The sequence below is a fragment of the Platichthys flesus genome, chromosome 7, assembly GCF_949316205.1.
Source record: "Platichthys flesus chromosome 7, fPlaFle2.1, whole genome shotgun sequence".
Classification (NCBI taxonomy): Eukaryota; Metazoa; Chordata; class Actinopteri; order Pleuronectiformes; family Pleuronectidae; genus Platichthys; species Platichthys flesus.
In genome coordinates, this window is record NC_084951.1 from 20,606,085 (window position 1) to 20,628,279 (window position 22,195).

The window sequence follows — 22,195 nt, forward strand, 5'->3', positions numbered from 1 at the left end:
TGCCGGTGTTCGGGGGGGGGAATCTCAGGGGACGACCAATCACATTTAAAGCTAGCAGAGCAGATGCTAGACTGTAATAGCAGATACAGACCTCAGGGATCGGCCTGAACACTTGCTTCAGTTGTACATTTAACTTTACCTCTCTTTCCTCCTCTGCTCTTCTCTTGTTCCACTGTGAACCTGCTGTTTCTTATACTCCAAACAGTCGTATGCGGAAGTAGCATCAGATACACTGCTTCCCTGGAGGTGTAGCAGCTTAGATTTTAGGCGAAGTAAACAATTGGCTACCTCTCCATGGCTGAATGTGCATATTTGAATCAATGATTAACTAATGATGCATTTGGTAGAACATTAGTTCATATTTTTCTTTGATTAATCTTAAGTTAATTAACCAATTATCAGAATAGCTTTTTACGACTTTTCTGCTTATTGACAAATATATGTTGACAAAATATTCCAGTTAATTGCATTTATTTCTAAATACCAGCTTCAGCACCTTGGACAGGGAAACGCTTCCAGGAAATACTGTCTCAGAACCTGCATCATATCGACTGGCGTGTCAATCAAGGTGTTTAAAGTCTTTTTATTTTTCATCCGCCCGCACTGCTCTCCAACAGTCAGGGAAGAGGTGGCAGGAGATCATCAGCAAAAATTAAATGTGGTGCATAAAAGTGACAAACAGTGAGAAGTGAATTGATAAAATAAAAAGAGGTGAATTATAAATCGGATTCTGTTAAAGTTTCCATTAGGAACCAACACTACCGGTTAAAGTAAAATCATTTTAAATGGCTTTTTTATCTGCCACACGGTCTAAATAGAAGTCTGCATTTCACCTGATTCTACCTCAGCCACTCACTGAAGTAGAGTGAACAGAATCAGAATCAAACTGTTTCTTATGTTCTATCACTCTGGTCAAACTTTTTGAGAAAACCCCAATTTACCCAGTTTTCATTTCAATTCAAGCAGTCCAAGTCCGGTGAAAAACTTTAGGAGGTTCAAAAGTTAATAGCAAACGATGCAAGGTAAAATATATCATGTTTTTTCAGGTATAAGCCTATTGTTCTGCTTTGCCTGTGGTGATGCTGGTTGCAGTTTTCTTTCTGAAACTGTTAAAGTGACCTGCAGTAATTGAGCCGTGGTGGCGAGAACCCTGAAGCTGCACAGTCGCTTCTGCACAAAGAGCCGTTCACCTGTTTATTCCAAGTTCAGTGAAGCTGGCAGAAACTGGAGAATCACAAGTCGCTGTTTCGAACGTGCGGTTGTTTGGATAAACACTCTGTTGTGTTGACGAGAAGGTGAAAACAAAGGCTGCACTTCCTCATCACTTCCTCAGCATTTTCCTTGATCAGTATTGCCCCCCAACCTCTATTCTGTAGGTTGTCATGTAACTAAACATTGAGGAGAGTAAAGCGAGTGGTCAGCTGAGGTAGCGTCGTAAATAGAAACTCCTGCCAGAATCTTTTACTACCCGGTGAGATGGATGGGAGACCATTAAACACCACATGAGTTTTATATGTATGGATGCAGCTGAGTGTGTTTATGCACATCTGCAGCGTCCTCCTCTACTTTACGTCTTTAGGTCTGCCAGGTCTGCAGAACTTTTTCTTCCAGAATCTGTCATTGTTTTGTGTGTAACATGTCATAAGAGTAGTTAAAAAAACACTCATTGTTGTCCAGAATACAACAATATGTAAAATACATTGAAATAAAACACAAAACCAGCCGATTATTACCACCTGTTTTCATCTGGGTTTGTTTGTTATTTAGCTAAATCACCTGGACAGATCACCAGGAAACTTGCGGCACCGATCAAAAAGAACTCAGGGTTGTGGTTTTTCACTTTCTTCAACATTTGTTATTGTTGATTTCTCAGAGATTTATGTGAGAATCTCGATGGAAAGTACACATTTAGGAGGTGGGAGGTAAATGTGGGCTCATAGGGTGTTTTTCAGACGCTGTTTGGTGACTACAGAGGTAGAAATCTGAAACAACCACCAATGTGTTGCTGAGTAACACATTTTGGGCTACAAGGCTTGTTTGGATTTAAAGGGGCTGTTGGGACTTGGAGGAGTTATACCTTCTATTAAGTGCATTTGATGCATTATAGATTAATAATAACATTGAGAAAAGGGGCCAGGAAGAATTTCACAAATCCAGGTTGCAGAGGTCCCGGTTGGTTTTAGCTGTGATATATATACGGAGCTTTAAAGCGGCCCAACTCTCCTCTTCAAGGCCCTAATTCCCTCCCCTACTGCACATAGACATTAAAAAGGTTAGTGAAAGTTCTTTGTCTCTTCTATCCAATATGAAAGGAGACCCTCTGTGAAATATAGCCCTGGATTTGCGGGTGTTATTACTGGAGCAGTGTCCTCTTGCTCTTTAGTGTCAGCTGTTCCCCCGCTCTCGCTGGCTTCATGTGACCGTTGCGGCAGCAGCGAGAGATGAGAGCGGGGGGGCTGTCTGCGTGAAGGAGAGTCAGACCTGGGCCAGCAGGGATGCACCACAGCAGCTTATTTTGTGAAATTGCTCTGTGAGGTTTACCGAGGAGCAAGGAATCAGAAAGTGCAACTTGAAGAGAAAGGCTGTTTTGCTTTTAGTCTCTTAAATGACCCAATATTCTATGGAGTCAGACAATCAGTGGCAGCTCCTCAGTAACAGCAACTTCATGAACAAAGAGCATGTTTTTTAAATGAATTTATTTCCTGTGCAGTTCTGTATTCACCGCCTGCAGCTGCCTTCTGGTTGAGTCGTGTCCACAGTTAAGTCCTCCCTGCTCTCATTAAGCCCAGTTCAAGGCTGAATGCGTGTTTTTAAATGCCCAGCATGCTCTCTCGCTCTTTTCCCCTCTCTTTTCAGTCTTTTTATTCATTCACCAGAAATCCTCTTCCTTCATCCCCACCATGAAATCATCTTCTGCTCTGTATTCTCTGTTAATCGAGCCGCTGCATGTCGGGACACCTGCGAAATAAATCTTAATCTATCAAAATAAAATAAACAAGATATTCATTCACCTTATCCTTGTTTATCTCTTTCTGCACATCTGACTTGATTACCAGTTACAGGCGAGGGCTGTAGGGAGGTAAAGGTAAAGATGGCGGTCACGGAGAAGTGTCAACCCTCCTGAGAGTGCACGTACGCCCAGCCCTCTCATAAGCCCTGTAGGTATTATCCAGAGGTCGTAAAGCGTTCCGATGTGGCATGTGACCATTAGAACGGATCTAAAGCAGGAGCTCCATTTCACACATAAATAATTCACATGCTTTATGATCTTCATTATTGCGAATGAGTTTTTTTTCAGAGCCAAACCTGTGATCATCTCCGGGCCCTCTAATAATCCCATGCAGAGCCTATTGATTCATGGGAATGGCCGGGGTTCTCAGGATCACAGATCCCCGGCCTGCCTGCTACAAACACCCTGCATGTTATGTGATGGGGGGGGGGGCAGCTCACAGGGGTGCGATCGAGCTGCAGCTGTGGAGATTGTGGACACATGCAGCAGAGAAGTGTAACCGTATGTGGTGGTTGTGTGTTTTCCTCTGCAGCATTCACCCTCTGCACAGCCTTGACAGTCATACCTGACAGATACTTTGGGGGCTGATGCCGATACTGAAGTATGATAAATATATCAGCAGATAATCAAACAAACATTTTCAATGATTACTTAGATCTTGTTAACCAACCCCTATGAAAAATAAATGTAAGGTTTGATACAGTTCGATTACAGTTTAACCACCTTTTTAAATTCAATAGATCCAGATATGATTTGGATCTATCTGCAGTATTAACTCAACCAGAAAAAAAACCCCTGAAGAAACAAGTTTTCATATCGACAAACAACTTAAAAAACGGATGTGTTGGGGATTTTCACATATCTGCAGAGTTTTACTGGCCGGTCTCTCCTCCACCAGTGACTGAAGTCATTTGAAAAAGTCATTTTTGAAACCGGCAACGTTTATGGATGTGGCAGCAAACAGTTGATGATGAGGAGGCTGTTGTGTGGAAGAGTTTGTTTGAAAAAAATCAAAGCCCACGATGAAAGTGCCTTCCGCCTCCTATAAAACTCAGCCGGTTGTATGAATTCTTTCTTTATTGGGCGCTTTTTATTTACTGCTGTTGGTATTGCAGAGGTTTGATTCCAACAGATGGGCAATGTGAAGTGCACAGTGATTTACTGGGGCCCACTTCCATAACGTGTTTGAACTCCTGGGAAAGCTCTGGCTCCACTTTGAAGCTCACAGCTTCTGTTTCGTCATCACATTCTCTGAGAGTTAATTACAGGCTCCTCGCTGCGCTATGAAGCTGCATCACTGGAAACCGGCAGATCTGATTCTGGAGGCCGTTTACAGGCCAGGAAGCTTATCGCAAGTTGCAATGACTATTAAGTAATGGAGGAGAATATCAGACACTTTGTACCGAGTGGGTCTGTGTGTGTGTCTGTTTTGTTTAGCCACGGAACACATTCAAAGTTTTAAAGGCTCATGAAACAATACAGTAAAGACCGGCCTGCATTCAGTTTCTCTTGCTGCATTTAATCTTTTTTAAATCGTAATGACTGAAAAGGTTTTATACAAAAACACTTAACGTATAGAACACAGAAATTGAGCTGAAACGACAGGAAATGAATTTGAGATACATTCTGACGATTGGTGAATCTTTACAATCGTTTATCATTAAAATCTTTGGTTCCATCTGGTCAAATTTGAACATTTGCTGCTTTTCTTTTGTTTAATAACATCGGATATTAAGCCTCAGGCTGTTGACGTGCATTCAAATTTTGACATTTTGCAGTTAAAACCCCCCCCGGTTGATTATTTGAAAATGTCAACTAATTTACAATATAAATAATTACCAATATATAATAACCAAAGGACACTAATAAACCAGAGTAAACACTAGCTGTGTAAAGAAGATAGTGAAAAAACCTGATCAGGTGATTCATTCTGATCATGTGACCCTGTTCAGTCTGGTAGTGAAGACGTTCCTCAGCTCATTGTTTTCTTCAGATAATTCTCCCTTTAGTTTAATGAAGGTGAGAGCTGTGACGTGGTCGTGTTTGAATCCAACGCACATATTGATTTAATTTCCCCCCCCCCCTCTTTTTTACAGCTGATTTAAAATAAACTACTTGTGTGTCAGTCTGGAATCGGCTTGCATGAGAAAGCAGCTTCGTTAAAAGAAAACTTGGGTTTGTGCTCCAGAGGGAAGAGTTTGTGTTTTCAAGGTTAAACTAGTGCGTCGAGCCTGTGCCGACCCCCCCGGCGGTAATGAAAAGACGCTCAGGTGTGCACAGGTGTTACCTTTCAACACAGTGTCATGGGTAACAGTTTAATTGTGGAGCCTTTAGGTGATATAGGACCTCCAGCTCAGTGAAAACATGTCCTTTAGTTTATTTTTCCTCAGATACTGCTTCACTCTCACTCTATTACCAGTTGCAACATCCACTGGTTATAAGATGTAGTGAGGGATAAGCACCTCTTTCACACATAGCTTATCTGTCCATCAGCTCCACGCCACAGTAATACCAGTCAAAGGATCGGTCTCCCAGTCTGACGGGAGGCATTTGCAATTCCATAGCTCTGTATCGCCCGCTCGCATCGGGCAGAGGGAGGGCTCGGGGGGGGTGAGGTGAGGGGCAGCGTTTCCCCAGGAAATACAAATTGCAAGAGCATGATCACTTGTTCTGAGCTGCTTCTCCAGCTCCAGTACTCTGCAAGAGGGATTTGCCTGTTTATATGATTTAATAACAACACTCGGCTGCTGACTGTATGATCCACTCGTGTACAGAGGATGTAATCTACTGAGCCTGAGCAGCAGAGTGAGCAGAGGTGGGATTAGATCTTTATTCATGGGCCACAGTGAGCACATACATTAGACAACCGGCCCTCTTGATGTGTTGCATTGCTCCTTCAAGTCATTTAAATGCTAAATTACTACTATATATATATATTTTTCTACCTCTCTCTACTGTATGAAGGAAATAGCGATAATTTACCAAAGCCATAGACTTGACAGCGTGTGTTCAGAGTCCTCGCTGCAGCATCGAGGTCCCGTCAATCATGATGCTTCATCCTGTTTTTATAACTATTGGAACCCAACTTTGTGAGAATCTTGGACACTTGAACCAACATCAGTGTGATACCTGACATGAAAAAAAGAGAAAACCTCTATTTGACACGAGTTTTGTCAGTTCACTGACCTCTTCCATGTCCCGTTTGCCAGCACGGAAGAGGTGGGGGTTTATTTCCTATCCTGCAGTGAGCCACTAGGGGGCGATTAGGACACTTTGGCTTCAGATTCTTGGAGTTGTCTTGTCATGTTTCAAGCACAAGATACTACCTGAATCAGTACATTTACTCTTCTGACCTCTCTATAAAGTAAATAGAACTCCACATTGACGAGTCACAGCATGAAACTCTTAAATCTCATATCAGTTACAGGAACAGTCAGTTTTGGGCAGAATCCAGGACTAATATAAGAACAAGGATCTCATTGTGTGTGATCTCATGAAGAATAATCCTAAATATTCAATCAGTCCTGTCAATTAACATTCCTTTAGTGTGGGTTTGTGTGTGTCTGTACCTGTGTCTTTGTGAGGGCCTCTTTAATCAAAGACACAATGGAGTGAGGACACTTTTGAATAGTGAGGGAATTTTGATTTCTCACTTTTTCAACGGCTTGTTTTAGGGTGAGAATTAGGTTAGGGTTGGGGTTAGGCATTCAGGGTAAGGTGCTAGGGAATGTATTATGTAAATGAGTGACCTCACTAATACTATCATTGTGGGGACATTTTGGCTGGTCCTCACAATGTCAATTGGCTGTTTGAGGGTCAAGACTTGATTTTAGGGTTAGAATTAGGTTTGGGTTAGGAACAGGCATTTGTTTGTGATGGTTAAGTTTAGGGTTAAGTGCTAGGGATTGCATTATGTCAATAAGTGTCCTCACAACTATATCAAGACGTGTGTGTGTGTGTGTATGTGTTTGAGGGCTGCTATTGGGACCCAGTATCAGTATTACTGACATCGGCTTATCGAGGAGTCTGAACTTGCGTGATGGCAGCGACGAGCATCAGCGGAGGCCCGAGGGGTCACGGAACGTCTCTGTCTGTACTTCACAGTGAGAGGCAGAGAGACGGCTCTTTTGTTTGGCCTGCGATGAAGGGGCTCGTCTGTCTCCTGCCTCTGATGTGCTCGGGCTCGGGGCCAAATCTGTGACAGAAGGAGCCGTTTGCACAGCGCGGCGTCCTCTGCCAGAGACACACACACAGAGAGGCTGTGCTGCGTTGTTACATGGAAAAACAGCAGGGAAACTACCCCCCCACCCCTCCCGCACCTCCTCATTGCCAGAGTAGGAGTGTGGAGGTCACCAACACAGGGTCGCTCAGTTTTTCCAGCTGCTGACACTAATTGGAGCGCTTAGGAAAATGTTATTGTGGAACAAAAATCTGAAATAGCTGTTTTTTTCAAATCTGAAAACTGAAGCTGAAATAATTGTAGATCACCGGGGGTTGGGGGTGTTTGTTCCGTCTGTGGTTCGTCGTGATGAAGAACATAAACGCGTCCATGTTCAGGTTCGGCCCTGAGACTCCTGTCTGAAGGCATCTCCTCATTCGGTCCGTCAAATGTGGCTAAACAACAACCTCCTGAGGGAAATGCGTTTCTATTATCACTAATGGTATTGACCACGTCAGGGAGCAGTTTGCTCATTTAGAGGAGGTCATCTACTGCCATCTTGTGGTGTGCAGTCTCTAGTGCTGCAGTAAATGCCTGTGTGTTTGTGTGTGTGCGTGTGTGTGTGTGTGTGTCTTTCCCTCTGATGTGTTTGAAATGGGCTGAAGTCTCATGAGAGGAGACGGGACCTCCCGCAGAGCAGCTTAACTGAAGAAAAAGTATTGCTTCCCACTGTTTGTGCACAGACGTTTCCACCACCGCTGTTGTTCCTACATATTGTACAGACACATTCAAACACTCCACTGTGAACATATGCAGACAAACACACACAGCGTCTTATCAGGTTCAAGCTGGATAAGATCCAAGGAGGACGGGGAACAACAGAACCTGCAGGTTCATGGGAACAAAGTGTCGGTTTGGAGAGTGGACAGAACTCGATGTGTTGTCGGGACTTCTAGCAGTCGCACATCTGTGATCTATGTCTGTGCATCAGGCACCTCAGCAGAGACAAACAGCTTATTCAACTGGCACCAGTGTTGATGTGAAACAGGAAATTCTGCTGTCTGTGATTGTCAGTTCCAGTTGAAGTAATCAAGTCAGTTGTTTTTTTATTTCCATTCCATAGATTTGAAGGGACCTGACGGTGAAGTGATGGATATGTAAGAGTGAGAATGTTTAGCTGAGATCTTTGAGTGACAGGCAGCCAGTGAAGAAAGCTGTGGGTGTGATATGGGACCATCTGTCGGTTCCAGTGAGACGTCTCGCTGCAGATTGGGTTTGCTCCTCGATGTTCAAGGTCAGATTCACTGAGGGAGGAGATAAATTGATATTTTGCAGCAGAGCTCCAACAATTAGCTGATTCATTGCTCAGTGGATCAAGAGAAAATGACTTGGCAAATGTTTGGATAATGGATCATCTATTTCTCAAATTTTTTTGAATTATAAGAGAGCCAAACATTCTCTTGTCTTTTGCTTCAGAAATATTTGCAAACTTAATTGTTCAGGTAATTAAGTTGCCCATTTTAAGATGTTATATGGATAAAGCAGGCATGTTTCTAATGCCTCTGAATGATGGTGAACATCTTTTCTAGAATTAAAGAATTAAAGCTACTGATTAATTATTTCTGTTTGTAAATTGCCTCAACTGGACATGGAAGTAAATACCCAAATAAATTCAGCCACAATTACCCAAAAGATTATTTACATTCATTGAATATTAAGAAAACCAGATAATATTCCCAGAAGCTGAAACCTGAGCTCCAGTGAATCGGTGAGTTGTTTCAGCTCTAATGTAAAATCAAAAGTCATTATTAACCAGTTCCAGCACCAACCCTCTTACAATCCTGCTTCTTCTCCACTGGGGAGAAAACTGGTTTCCATACAAAAGAAAATACAAATAAAACAAGAATCCACTGTTAAAGTTCTGTAGTCGGCTCGTTCTCCAAGAGGACAGACCTGAGGAAATTAGGGCTGGATCTGTCATGTATGAATTTCCTATGACATCGAGCACCTTCCCCAGTGTGTGTGTGCTCATACATCACTGTATGTTTGTGTGTGTCTGCTTCTCGATGAGCTGCCAGTCCTGAACCAAATCCGGTTGCTTATGTCCAACTGCCCACATCACACACCAGGAATGAAAAGGGACCATATGGTGACAGAGGAGAGCAGGAAGGTGGTTGCACGACAAGGAACAACACATGCAATATTCTGTACATCTAAAAGGCTGCACAGCAACATGTCCTGATGCGTGCAGGGCCACAATGGGCCAGAACATAAAACTGCATCTTAATTAATAACCTTAGCCCTTGTTGTTGTTGTTGGTGTCTGTTTGTTCTGTACGCGCGGAGAGGAGTCAAAGCCTATGGAGAATCGTATTGCTGACACCATGGGTCTAAGGTTATTTGTCAATTGGAAAGAGCATCTTGCATCGACTCACTGCTCCTCTGTCTGTGTGTGTGTGTGTGTGTGTGTGTGTGTGTGTGTGTGTGTGTGTGTGTGTGTGTGTGTGTGTGTGTGTGTGTGTGTGTGTGTGTGTGTGTGTGTGTGTGTGTGTGTGTGTGTGTGTGTGTGTGTGTGTGTGTGTGTGTGTGTGTGTGTGTGTGTGTGTGTGTGTGTGTGTGTGTGTGTGCGCGCCATGATTGCTAACACTCTGCTTGGGGTTTGCCAGTAAACACTCAGAGTGTATGGACAGAACTGAGGTAACTGATGACCCAGCCACAGACCCCCCCCCCCCCCCCCCCCCCCCCCCCTTACAGCATACATACATACAGTAAGCATCATTAAAGGTAGAACACAGATTGGAGGTTAAATTGCATGACGATCTTTGGAAGAATCTTATTTGAATTTTACAATCTCACAAATGAGCTGACTTTGTGTGTTTCATAGCCCTTGTGAACAAAGAGATGTTCACTGGTCTGATTGTGTGAGCTCCTGCTGGTCAGTGGCTGAAATCTTTGTGTCACAAAAAAATGTTGATTAGAAAACGTCAGAGCCTCGTCCAAGGCGTTTGTCTTTGGAGTTATTAAAATGAGGGTGTATCGTGAATATTGGGAATCTACATATTTTGAGATGTGTACAATGGTTCAGTCAAATCTGCAGAACAGTACATTGTGAACATCCAGAATAATAATGCAGAATAAAACTGAGTTCAATATTGCACCTGCCCTAAAAACACTAAAAGGACATAGCGCATAAAAGATGAAAAACTGGCATTTACACCTAAAAACCAGAGTGTAAGGACATCATGGTCTGAGGGGGCTGCAGAGGAGACGGCACATGGAGTTTCCAAAGGTTTGTCTCTCAAATGTCCCAAAACTCATCGAGGGAGGACAAATACAGCAGATTGTTTTTGAGAGCTGTTGGTTTGTTTGTACGTAGTGATGGAAGCTGACAGAGTACTACATGGTTTTGTGCAGACAGCTCCGTGTCATTACTGGAGACATCAGCACTCATGCTTCATAATTAGAGGCTACGTAGCCGGTGTAATTGCGGTGAGATGATGCACGTATGCAATTAGCCACGACACAAGTTCATTAACAAAACGACAAAGGTATGAGAGCACTAGTCACCTTGGCTTTAACACTCGATTCATCGAAGGGCTGTGAGCCATCTAGTCTGCCTGAGATGAAACAAATCCTCCCCTGGAGACTGTGAGATAGAAGCCCAGTGTGTGCGTGTGTGTGTGTGTGTGTGTGTGTGTGTGTGCGCGCGTGTGTGTGTGTGTGCGCGCATGTGTGTGTGTGTGTATTTGGCTTTATTAAGTCTTGATGAGAGCTTGTCTCCTCCCTGCTTACCGTCCTGCTTTGAATGCTGGTGGTGGTGTCAACAGTAGTTTATTACTCTTTGTGTGTGTGTGTGTGTATACAGTATACACACACATGGTATATTGTAGGAGCTGCAACACACTATTTTGCATCCGAAATTTCCTTTTTCTTATTGAAGTATGATGAAATCTTCAGTTGCTTTATCTCTCTGTAATATTTCACATTATGATGCAATGTGTGTGCAAGCCCTGTTTCTATTTAACTAACTTGACTAAGTGCAGAAGCATTTATGAATTTTGTTATTCTTTATTTTATTTCTGCAACATAACCCCCCCCCCCCCAAGAAATAATGAACCAGGCATCTTCAGCTGCAGTGATCTTCATTTGGCTGGAGAAGCCAACGTGTGTGTGTTTTGAAAGACACTACAGAGAAAAGTGCATTGATTCCAGAAGAGGGAAAGATGGAGAGGGTGTGTTTGGGGAGTGAGTATGTGAGAAAGGGAAATGGGGAAGGAAGGAGGGAGGGAGAAGAACAGAAGAGCATGATAATGAGCCCTACCTCTGACACATCCTCCTGTTTCTATGGAGACCAAGGAGCCAATGGCGTGGCCCTGCTGAGGACTGTACTACGTCGAGCAGATGAGAGGGTGGAGAGAGAGAGAGAGAGAGAGAGAGAGATGCTCAGACGCTTCTCCGTGTTTATGAGAAGCAGGAATCCTTCCCGGCAGCTCTCCTGCAGGTTGTGTCCTCATTCATTAATTTTGCAGGGGCAGCCTCACCCTGTCACTGGCTCCGGTGGAGAAACATCACGCCTCCATGCTTCAATACAAAAGCTTCTCATGCACCAGTGTTTATCACACATCTCCTTTAGCTCCTCTGACACTCCCTGCACACCACCTCCTCCTCCTCCCGCTCCTCCTCCTCCTCCTCCTCCTCCATCACCCGCCCTCCCCCACCGGCCGTCAGCATCTTGGACGCTCCTCGTTACATCACACGCACTGCTCACTGGGAGCCAGTGTTTGTGACTGGGAGGGAGAGGGAGAGTGAGAGTGAACGTGAGCGAGCGAGCCTGTGTGCGCACACGCCGTCCCACCGTCGAGTCCCGTTGACCAGCATACAGGATGGACAAGCCAAGCGTGTGGCGCGCCGTGGTGAGCAGCACGGACCCCAGGCGGGCGCGGGACCCCGGGCCCCACTCCAGCAGACCGGGCTCTGCCATGGGCTACCGGCTCTACGACATGTGAGTAGCATCCCGTCGGGGTGGGCGGGTGTGTGGTGCTCCCCGGGCTTTTGGCGTCAGCTCCCATTCATGGAGTCAAGTGAGATGGGCTGTGTGGGAAAAAAACCCGGTGTCTGGCTTTCCAGTGTCTGTGCTGAGTCACCCACGGTATCCAGACCTCGCTCGGTGCTCGCATGTTCCCCTCCTGTGCCCTTAGTAAACAATGCCTCTCTCCTGGGGAGGGGCGGCGAGCTGGGACACGGGGCTTGTTGGTGTGAATGAGACGCAGGTTTCCACGGGATCAATTATTGCCCTGTGTCTTTTACGTGAAAGGATGAAAGCGGAGTGCTGCTTTTTTTATCGGCAAGCCTTACATTAGGACTGAAATCACAACAGAGTCTTGTGAGCGGTGGTTTAGGAGCCTCTGGGACAAATGACTCATTAGCAGATGATGCTGTGAAGCTCCTACAGGGCACATGAGTTCCTTCAGCTTCTGCCGTATATATATATATATATTTGTTGATGTGAGTGTGTTCTTGTGTGTGTGTGTATGTGTGTGTGTGTGTGTGATGCGGCTGGCTCTGAGATGTTATTTTGGGGATGGCGCTGAGACCTACTCTCTCTGTGTGTGTGTGTATGGAAAGCTTGCATCTCTCCTTCAGTAAACCCTGAGTCGTTTCACTTGGTTAAAAAGGGGACAAAATGATATAGTGTTCCTTTTCTGGAGTCATGTCAGGGTTTGTGTTGTTGGTTCAGCACTGCACAAAGATCTTTCTGCACACGAGCTAACCTTGCCGAGAACACAACACTGTCAGCGTTTGGCTGAATAAGCATTCTGCTGCCTTCTTTCTCAGCCGAGGCACGTTGACGTGTGTTGTTCTTGTTGTGGTGTGTTCACCGTGCCTCTCACCGGACCCTCTGGGGCCTTTACAATCCTGCAAGGGAAACCATGTACGTGTGCATATTTCACACATGTACTCACTGGCTGCTGCATAGCATTGAGCTGAATTACCCTGTCATGTCATGATCTAATACCATACATGGGGATCAGTCATCTTAATGAATATGAGACCTTCACAGGTCTGCACTGAGTCCTTCACAGTCAATCTGCCTCGGCCGTTCACTGGCTTAAATCTCTGCCTCGTTTTCTGTGTGTGCTACACACATGAATGCATGAACACATCCCACAGATTCTCAAGTTCCTTTACTCCACCAGTAATTATAGTTTTATCACGAGAAGGATTCGTTTTTGTTGTTGTTGCATAACAGGCAATTGAACATCTCCATCTGTCTGTGGTTCTGAGATAGTGGCTGATTTATTTCCACCCTGTTCCCCTCACAGCTTTGGCCCAAGGGAACACTCTAACCACAGGGAAGCCACGTGAGCGGGCTGAGGAGCCCAGGAGGGTGAAAGTGTGGTGGAAACCAATGACTTTGTGAAAACAGTAGCTGTGGTTGTCAGAGGACAGAGGAGATGTGCTGCAGGTTGATACCAGCATGCTGGCTGAGGCCTCCAGTGTCTGCTCACTACTTCTTTGATTAGGATCTGGAGCAGGATTAGTGTGTTCGGTTTTAAATGTCATTTCATCATCGCTCGCAGCTCCCAAGTCCATCTGGAGGAGGCTGTCTTGGCCTTTAAAGAAACCACTCTTCACTACTCTGGCCTGAAAAGACGCAGAGGTTGCCGATGCGTTAAATACAACCGAATACGTGAGGTCGATTTTGTTCCACGTATAGAACTTACAAGTTCATGCAAGTTAAACAAGGTTCAATTAAGGCATTCACCATAAGTAATCAAACACGACCTGTGAATGTGCAGTCATGTGTCAAGCCATTTTTTTTTTACCGAGAGTTAGGGTAATTGTTTGTCCATGGAGTTTACTGGGGATTCACTGTAGGTTTACACTGCATTAAATGAAATAATGACATTTGGTGCAAAATTAAGAACAGGACTAAAACTGGCAAAAACTAAAATCCACAATCCACTTGTGTGCGAGGCTGTGACTGTGTGTTTCTCCTTGTGTTGTGGATCAGTGTGCACCTGCTTCAGCAGCAGTAAACCTGGCTTGGCTCACGAAAATAAGAATAAACTGCTGTATAATAATACGCAGAAATGTGTTATCCCTGACCGTGAGAGATGCATATTCCAGAGATTTGAAGACTTTTTATTTTTTATAAACCAGATGCTTGGTAATCCTGTTATCCATGACATTACCATGCAGGAGGTTTGCATAGTTGTGCATGGATTATTCTGCGGGACCCGTAATCACTTTTCAGTTCTCACCAGGCTGAGCACTGCACGGACGAGGTGCATGAATGGGCTTTTACCCGTCATTGAGATAATGTCTCAGAGGGCGTTCATACAGTGAACGTGTTACAGCTGGAATGCCCGTGTCCCCTGATTGGCCCAGAGGTTTTGTCGATGCGACGCTCCCGTTCGAGTGACGCTGGTGCTGATGAAGAAAGAGAGAGTGCGTCACCGGAGCTCTGAAGCACTGACGGGACATTCCTCCACTTTGGGCCCGAGCGCTTCACGGCAGCTTGGATAAAGACAGCCGCCCCTGAGCAGCAACAACCCTGAACCAGCCTCCACGTCACATAGCAACTGTCGGATGCACGCTGCTGCTACACAAGACAAACGAGTGCTTACAATACATGGCAGTGCCAGCACATGAGAACATGCTGTCAGTTCACATGGCATCAGCGGTTGGGGGCATCATGCTACAGAGCTGCAGCTCAGGACGTGAATCACTCACTCGCAGGGACACATGGCGTTTGTATGTACAGGCCTGTCATCATAATAACACACTGATTTCTCACTTGTCTAAGCTCGAGAAGCTGTCAACTGCAGCAAATGACTCCGCCATCCTGTAAAATGGACATAATTACAGTCATTATAACTCAGTCATTCTCCAGTTCTTATCACCGGAGCTGTGTAGTGCTCATATTGACTGCTTGATCTTTTCTTAATGACGGCTCCTGGTCATTCACACCCTGAGATTTCCTTCTCCTGCTCCATCTCTGACATTCACAGACCGACACATTGGACACAGTACAATGAGAATGGATGACGCAGGGGTAGCGGACCACCTCACCGAGATGTTTTCACAGTGCAGGTGTAACAAGAGCTCCAACAGTACCATTGGTTTCCACTACAGTGCTACGGTAGCGTTTTTTTGTGCCTTTTGCCAAACAAGCCCAAACGAGGCTGAGGGCCGAGCGCGGCCGGGCGTCGGAGGCTGTCCTTTGCACACTCCAAACGGCAGCAGCTGCTCATCTGCACCCTGGCACCGAGACGGCTGAGTGTGCAGCTGGAGCTGTGTCAGCCCTGGGTGAGGATTATCATCCGGTGGGAGCTGCCTGGGCTCCCAGGGGCACATCTCGGCCAGTTAAAGTTTCTTCAGGGGAGTCGCTATGACGCCGAATGCGTCCGCGCTCTGAAAACATCCCATAATAAGCCCCTGCCGTTGCCAATAGCGGCATCAGAAGCGAGAGCACAGACGGGAGCTGGGCGCATCAGAAAGGGATGCATCTCCAGAACATTTTGTTCCTGTGGCAGAAATCAAAGCAGATATGAGGATATGTTTATCAGCAACAGTGTTAAATAACAAATATCCCCGAGCGTGTTGTCAGGCACATTGAATGAGTCACGCTTTAACAATACATTCCTTATATTCCATAGATACATGTTCTTACTTTCATGACTGGACTTTCTGTCTGTGCTGTACTTGTGCCACATCAGGGGTTTTACAGAGTGATTCATAGTCTCAGTGGCTCAGTTATACAGTAGGTCTGCTCACATCAGGCAACAAGGCTGATTATTGATGTAATAAGATCCACCGGGGACTTGTAGGTTTGACGAATGCTTCCTGCTCCGTTTGATGTGTGCGCTGCAGTGCTGGTGCCTGGCGCTCTTCATCACTTCTGCCCTCAAGGTTATGAACGGCCCGACAGAGACCGAGGACTACGGGTTCCACCTCCAACCAGCCACAGAGGACTTCTTTCTTCTTCTTCTTCTTCTCTCTTTTGTTCCCTTGTCCTCCGCCTCACTGTTCGTCTCTGTTTGTGCTTTTCTCCATTCGACACAAAGCCAAGGCTGAAGGATGGAGTGTGCTGTTATTATGGCTCCCTACCCTCCTCATCCTCGCTGTCTCTTTTCTTCTCTCCTCTTGATTTCCTCTCTCCTCAGCCTCCTTCCTCTTCTCGTCTGTTTCATCTTTTCTCCCCCCCTCTACCTATCCTCTGCGCCCCTGCCTTCAGGCTCGAGGCTGAACAGCTGTAGTTTACAGTCTCTGTGATACAGGAGCTGGTGCTCATGCAAACCGTGCTAACTTTCATGTAAGATAATATCCCCAGACGTCCTCTGTAAAGTGATATATGTGCCCTGTAGTATTGAGGAACTAAAATGCTGTAGTGAGATCATCCTCCCTCTTTGCCAGTGCTGGTATCTCCCTGCAGGATTCATCCCAAACAGAAAAAAGGAAGCATGACTGTGTGTCACATCAGACAGGCACATATGCAAAGAGTCAACGTTTGACTGTATAAAAAAAAATATCTCATAAGTCGTCCTGCTGTTCACATTCTTCTGCATTTTCCATTCAGCTGTCATAAACTGCGGTTCACTGACATGTTTTTGTGTAGATGTATCCAAGTTTGCCCCAAGAGATCCGAGGCCTGCTGCTTATTGAATGCTTCTCCGATGCGGTGTAAATGAGAAATGAAGAGATTTCCATTATGCATTGTGTGTCTGTGCTCTGAGTGAATCGGCCTGTCAGACTGCTCGTTCCCCCCCGATCACATCAGCTGGCTGGCAGCGCGGGAGCTTCTCCAGTGTGCCACCAGGGGGTGAACTTTTCTAACACATGCTTCCAGGATAGGCTGTCTGTCACATCACGAGCTCATGGGCTTTTTAACAACCCAGTTATCATGTTGTATTTATCATGGAGGTTTAGCGTGATATATATGAAGGTTATTATATTATCCTCCACAAGTCTCCTTGAATCTCCTAATATTGTCTTTCATCCTCTTCTGAATGGATCGATTTTCAGGCTCCTGATGACCCAACAGGATGGACACAATGTCAGGGTTAAGGTTATTAAGGGTTTAATTTAAGATCTACCTATAAGCGTCATCTTCTTAAAGTATTTCACATCCTCTCTCTTCTTCCTCTTCTCATCCATGCGTAATTTTCTCTGGTGCATTTTAACTCCCCGTCCATCCCCCTTTTCAATTTCAGCTCCGTTGTCCGGCTGTCCTATCATTGACCACGAGATTCTCTGCAGTGTTTATTGACTGGACATCTCCCACTCGGAGCAGGTGCTGGTAGAATCCTCAGGGCAGCACATCAGTGATTGACTGGGTCAGTGGCAGGGAGAAGAGGGGGCTCCAGCTCGATGTGAAGCCACAGGGAGACAATAGGAGCTCTTCACCAGGTTACACATGATGTTATTTATTCAGATTGATGGCTGAGCAGATATGATTGTCTGCGTTTTATAGCCTTTTGATTACAGAGGGGGTTCATATTGATCTGACTGCAGTGCAATGGGGATTGAGAAGAGAACTGTGTCATATTATACTTTACCCTAGTTCTTGCTTGCATTTGAAAACTGACCTTGACTAGTCTCTGCACTTATGCACTGGTTTTAAGGAATTATACTAAAGTCTGACCTATTTTGCGTTTTGAGGGCAGATACAGACAGTACCAATATTAAGGAGTAAAAAAAATGCCATTATTTATATATCAACCAATATATATTTCAAATAAAATATTGGCAATCATTCCTAAGATGTTGTTTTTAAACCCTAATGATAAAGAAATGTAATTGAGGCTTGATATTTTACAGTTTAGCCTTGAAAGGCTCATTTCAGGGGATTTCTATTGGCCAATCGATAAGTCTGTCAGGCTCTAAACCATCCTGACAACACAAAGGTGGGAATGGGCTTAAAAAAGAATGACTGGTGACTGGTTGAGCTCAATATATAACCAATCAATCAATAATTTGAATCCATCAAGCATCCCCCCCGACGTCCATGTTTCAGTTCATCCCTGCTCCTACATATTTTTATAGTAAAGTGAAAAATGTCTTTTTGATAAAAGAGCTGTTGAGTAATCTGTCTCTGTAAACACAACACCTGTCAAGCACTGATAAACGCTGGCGGCCGGGTCGCAGGTTTCTCTCTCACAGCCGTAGAGAAAGTTACAGCTGTAGGTGGAGGCATGCGAGTGGAAAGAATGTTCATTAACATTGCAGCCAGTTCTCTGTTCACACACCAGTTCACCACACGTGTGGACGTGCCAGTGCATGCAATGTAAAAACAATCCATCTATCTGCTCATCAAATCATATCCTGTCAAGTCTACACAAACACTTTCTCATCTCTTTATCCTATAAAAACAAATAATGGCCGGTCATGTGAGCTCATTCGGAGACATCTGCTTTTTATGCCAGTTAGCGCTGCAGTAATTGCTCCTCCTTCCCTTTGACAGACTCCAGTAAGTTCTGCACACAGGCACACAATCACACACACTCACCACTGCAGGCGGCTGCAGGAGAGTTAGAAAGAGGGAACTGGAAAGGGTTCCGAGGAACAACTGGCAGAACGTGCATTTGGAAACAGTGAAAAATGTTTTCCGTCTATTAATATGATCTGATAATTCTGAACTTGATGTGTCAGCAAATAAACGTCAGAGTGAGCGGTGGCTGTTCTAAAACCTGGGGGCCCTTAACTTGGTCTGTGGGAAAGCTGGTTGCAGTTGTGTTCCTGAAATTGTAAAAGGGAGCTGCAGCACTCGAGCTGCAGCACTCGAGCTGCAGCGAGTAAAGACAGACTGCCGGAGTCTGAACCCTGAAGCTGCACCACTGCTGCTGCACAAGGAGCTGTGTGTTCAAAGTGCTGTAGCTCCACTCAGCTGATGTTGCTGTTCTCATGACCGACAACATCACTCATGCTGAGGAGTCCCAGTTGCTGCTGGTCTCCTGTGTTTATTAATACTGCACATACCGTGTGTCCAGATTGCACCAAATTTGACACTGCACTTACTTGGGCTCTTAACAACACGCATGCAGAGTGTGAAGCCGATAATGAACAACAGCCACGTGCAGAGAGTTAGAGATTTCTGGAACTATAAGAAAGATAAAGAGGGAGAATATTAAATGTTAACTCTCAGGAATGCAGTCTCTCATCCAGGCTCATTGGGATGGAGAGCACATATACAAGACTCTTGTCAGTGTGTGGTCATTTTCTGGGAGATGTGTGTAAATCCGGAGGCCTGAGTTGTGACTAAAGGCGGGGGAATGAATGGTGTGTAGATTACTTCACACATGCAGGCGCTCAGTATAGCCTTTGTGTCGCTCTGGCCTCCTCTAGATCTTTGGCTCATGGGAAAGCAGAGGAGAGGCCATATTGTGCCAGGACGGGTCTGAAAAGAGTCGTGTGGAGACGCCTCGTCCGATGAGACAGATCTAAGTGTACCGATGTGTGTGTAAATATGCACACATATTATTGCGTGTTTGTTTATTGGTGTCATTGTGTTTGCATGTTTGTCTACTTGTTTGGGTAAATATGCTGCATTTTCAGTGTTGTTTTGTTTGTTTGGACACTGACCGTGGCTGAATATTGATGAGAGGCCCCTCCACACCCCTTTCCCATGGCTGATGGGACTGGGTGGCACTGCGGTGTGGCACTGCATCTCAGGCAGACACAGAGCAGCACTGTGCTGCTGCTCTAATGCAAACACCCCCCCCCCCCCCCCCTGCAAGAACAGACAGGAACAGCTTGTGTACGAGTCTTAAAGCTTTACCGAGCACTGCAGGTCATTCAGACGGGTTTATATTGAACACAAACACTTCTTAGTTTCAGGTTTAACAAACACACACAAATCAGATTTCAACACATTATTATGTCTGCATGCAATCATCTCATTTAAGTGCACTTGTATTTTTCTGAAATGCCTCCATGACCTTGATGAGTCAAACAGAGCAGAATTTTTTTTCCTTTACTGGACACTGACAAAAAACACGAGAATCCTTCAAGCTCATATTTATTTGAACAGAGCGGGTGTATACACTCATGTGGTCATACAACATTGCAGCAGCCCCTCCCCTCTGAACAGCCTGGCCAATCACAGGGCTCTCTGCTCGTCTACCATCCGAAGCTTCAGTAGTATGGGAGTGTTGCCCGGCAACGGGAGTCGGCACATTTCTGGGAGGTCCTGTGTGGATGAGCGAGAGGAGAGGGAGAGCATCGGGAGAAGGGGACAGGGAGAGGAGGAGAGAAGGTGGAGGACGGAGAGAAGGAGGCTCAAGCAGCACCAGGATAGAGTGAGAGAAAAGACCCAGTGTCTCCACTTATTGGAAAGTTTGTTCTCGGAAAAGAGGAGGAGATAGAAGAGGAGGTCGTTCCTGGTTCCTCTTCAGAGATGACAGAGCTGTGGAGGATTTCTCCTCGTGTCTCTGCTGCCTCACATTCCAGTACCTGTGCCTGCTGGAGCGGCGCACAGCCTTGGATGTAGCTGTGATGTCTCAGAGGATCCTGGGCTGACGCGCTGTGTGGAGCGACCGGCACAGAGGACAGACTGACTGACCTGGATAGGAGCTGGGACGGAGCCAGAGCTGCCAATGTAGAGCTTATTTTGGAGTTGGATCCAGAGCATCGGTACTGGGTCCAAATCGGTCCTCCAGAGGGTCCCAGTCAGAGGCCTGGCTCTCTGGGCTGGTGATGACTGAGGCAGCTCCAGGAGTGATGTGGTTGTTCTGGGCGGGTTGAAACCAGTCAGGCTGTCGTCCAGCGTGCGAGGCTGGGGCTCCGGAGGAGGAGGACGGATCCGACACCCGTGCAGAGGGAATCAGACTGGCTGGAGAAATGAGCAGGGTGCCGTGCCACTGGTGCTACTGGTGCCATGGTGCCTGTTAACGTTGTCGGATCCCACTGCTTTTCTGCCCTGTTGATTGTTTGAGCTGAGGATGTGGAAGTTCAAAGCCTTCTGCCTCGACTACTGGCACGTGCTGTGTTTGCATCCGCACAACAACTTTTACAAGAGGTACGTTTGAAACCCGGCAGCAGCCCTGTGGGGCTCGGGTCGTTTCTCCTACTTCCCCCAGTGCCGGCTGCTTGTTGATGTTGCTCCCTGTGTGTTGAAGTGCTCCTATAGCATTAAGCAATCAGCGTGTTTTAAAACAGCCGCTGGAATTACTTCAGCTGATTGATAAATTGGGGCGCTCGGCTCTGCACGCTGACACACCGGCTGACTGAAGGAGACATTACTCAGGGGTGTGTGTGAGCTGGTTGAGCCATTATCGATTCACTTAGAGCGAGTTGGGCTCCGGCTGCAGTTATTTGGCAGGAACACTCGGTTAAGCAACTTGCCACTTGGAATGATCTTGTTTGTGTCGGTTGTCTGTTTTGCGTTCGGCACGGCTGAAAAGAACGAGATGAGGCGACTCCGATTCCTTCATCTCCGTCCTACTGGGACCTTTCACCTTTCACCTACTGTATAATCTATGCCTGTTTACTGAAGCTAGCAGCGTCGCTACTCTCACACCAAATTTAGAATTTGGAGTTTATGAATCTTTAATGTGTTTGGGGATTTAGTCTCATTCTCACTCGTCTGTCACGTTATCAGATTTTAACGACTGTCTGTGACACTTCAAAGTGGGAATCAGAGGATGCTAAACACGTTATATAGAACATTTATTATATATATCACAGCTGGAAGAGCTTTTGTTTCCTTTGCTTTGAATGCAACATAACAGAGGTGTCAGCAGTGACAGCTCCCAGGTATGTTAAGAAGGTTCCCCCCTCCTCTGTCACACTGTGTAAATTACTCCCCCCATCCCCCTGCTGCTGTGTAGAGTCCATAAAACCAACTCATGTTTTTTAACTGCCTATCACCACACTGATATCTGACACACACATGCACACACAATCTTAATCTGTTGAAGATGTAATTAAATGTGCAGAGATTGATTGTTTTCAATCAATAATTTGGATGATCTTCAGTTTACGCGTAATTTACCTTTTGCCTGATGCTCTATAATCTCACGTGTA

General features: G+C 45.6%; 1 protein-coding gene across 3 annotated transcripts in view; it reads left to right on the top strand.

Annotated features, from left to right (window-relative positions):
- LOC133957116 (IQ motif and SEC7 domain-containing protein 1-like) overlaps window positions 1-22,195 on the top strand; it is a 90,062-nt gene that overhangs the window by 26,416 nt on the left and 41,451 nt on the right. Inside the window, exon 1 of one of the 3 annotated variants that reach the window (XM_062392553.1) lies at window positions 11,919-12,170. The exons of the other annotated variants lie outside the window; for them this stretch is intronic. Within the exon in view, the coding sequence (XP_062248537.1) occupies window positions 12,052-12,170 (119 nt within the window). The 5' untranslated portion in view covers window positions 11,919-12,051. Of the gene's footprint in view, window positions 1-11,918; window positions 12,171-22,195 lie in introns of those variants that run through there. 3 annotated transcript variants of the gene reach the window in all.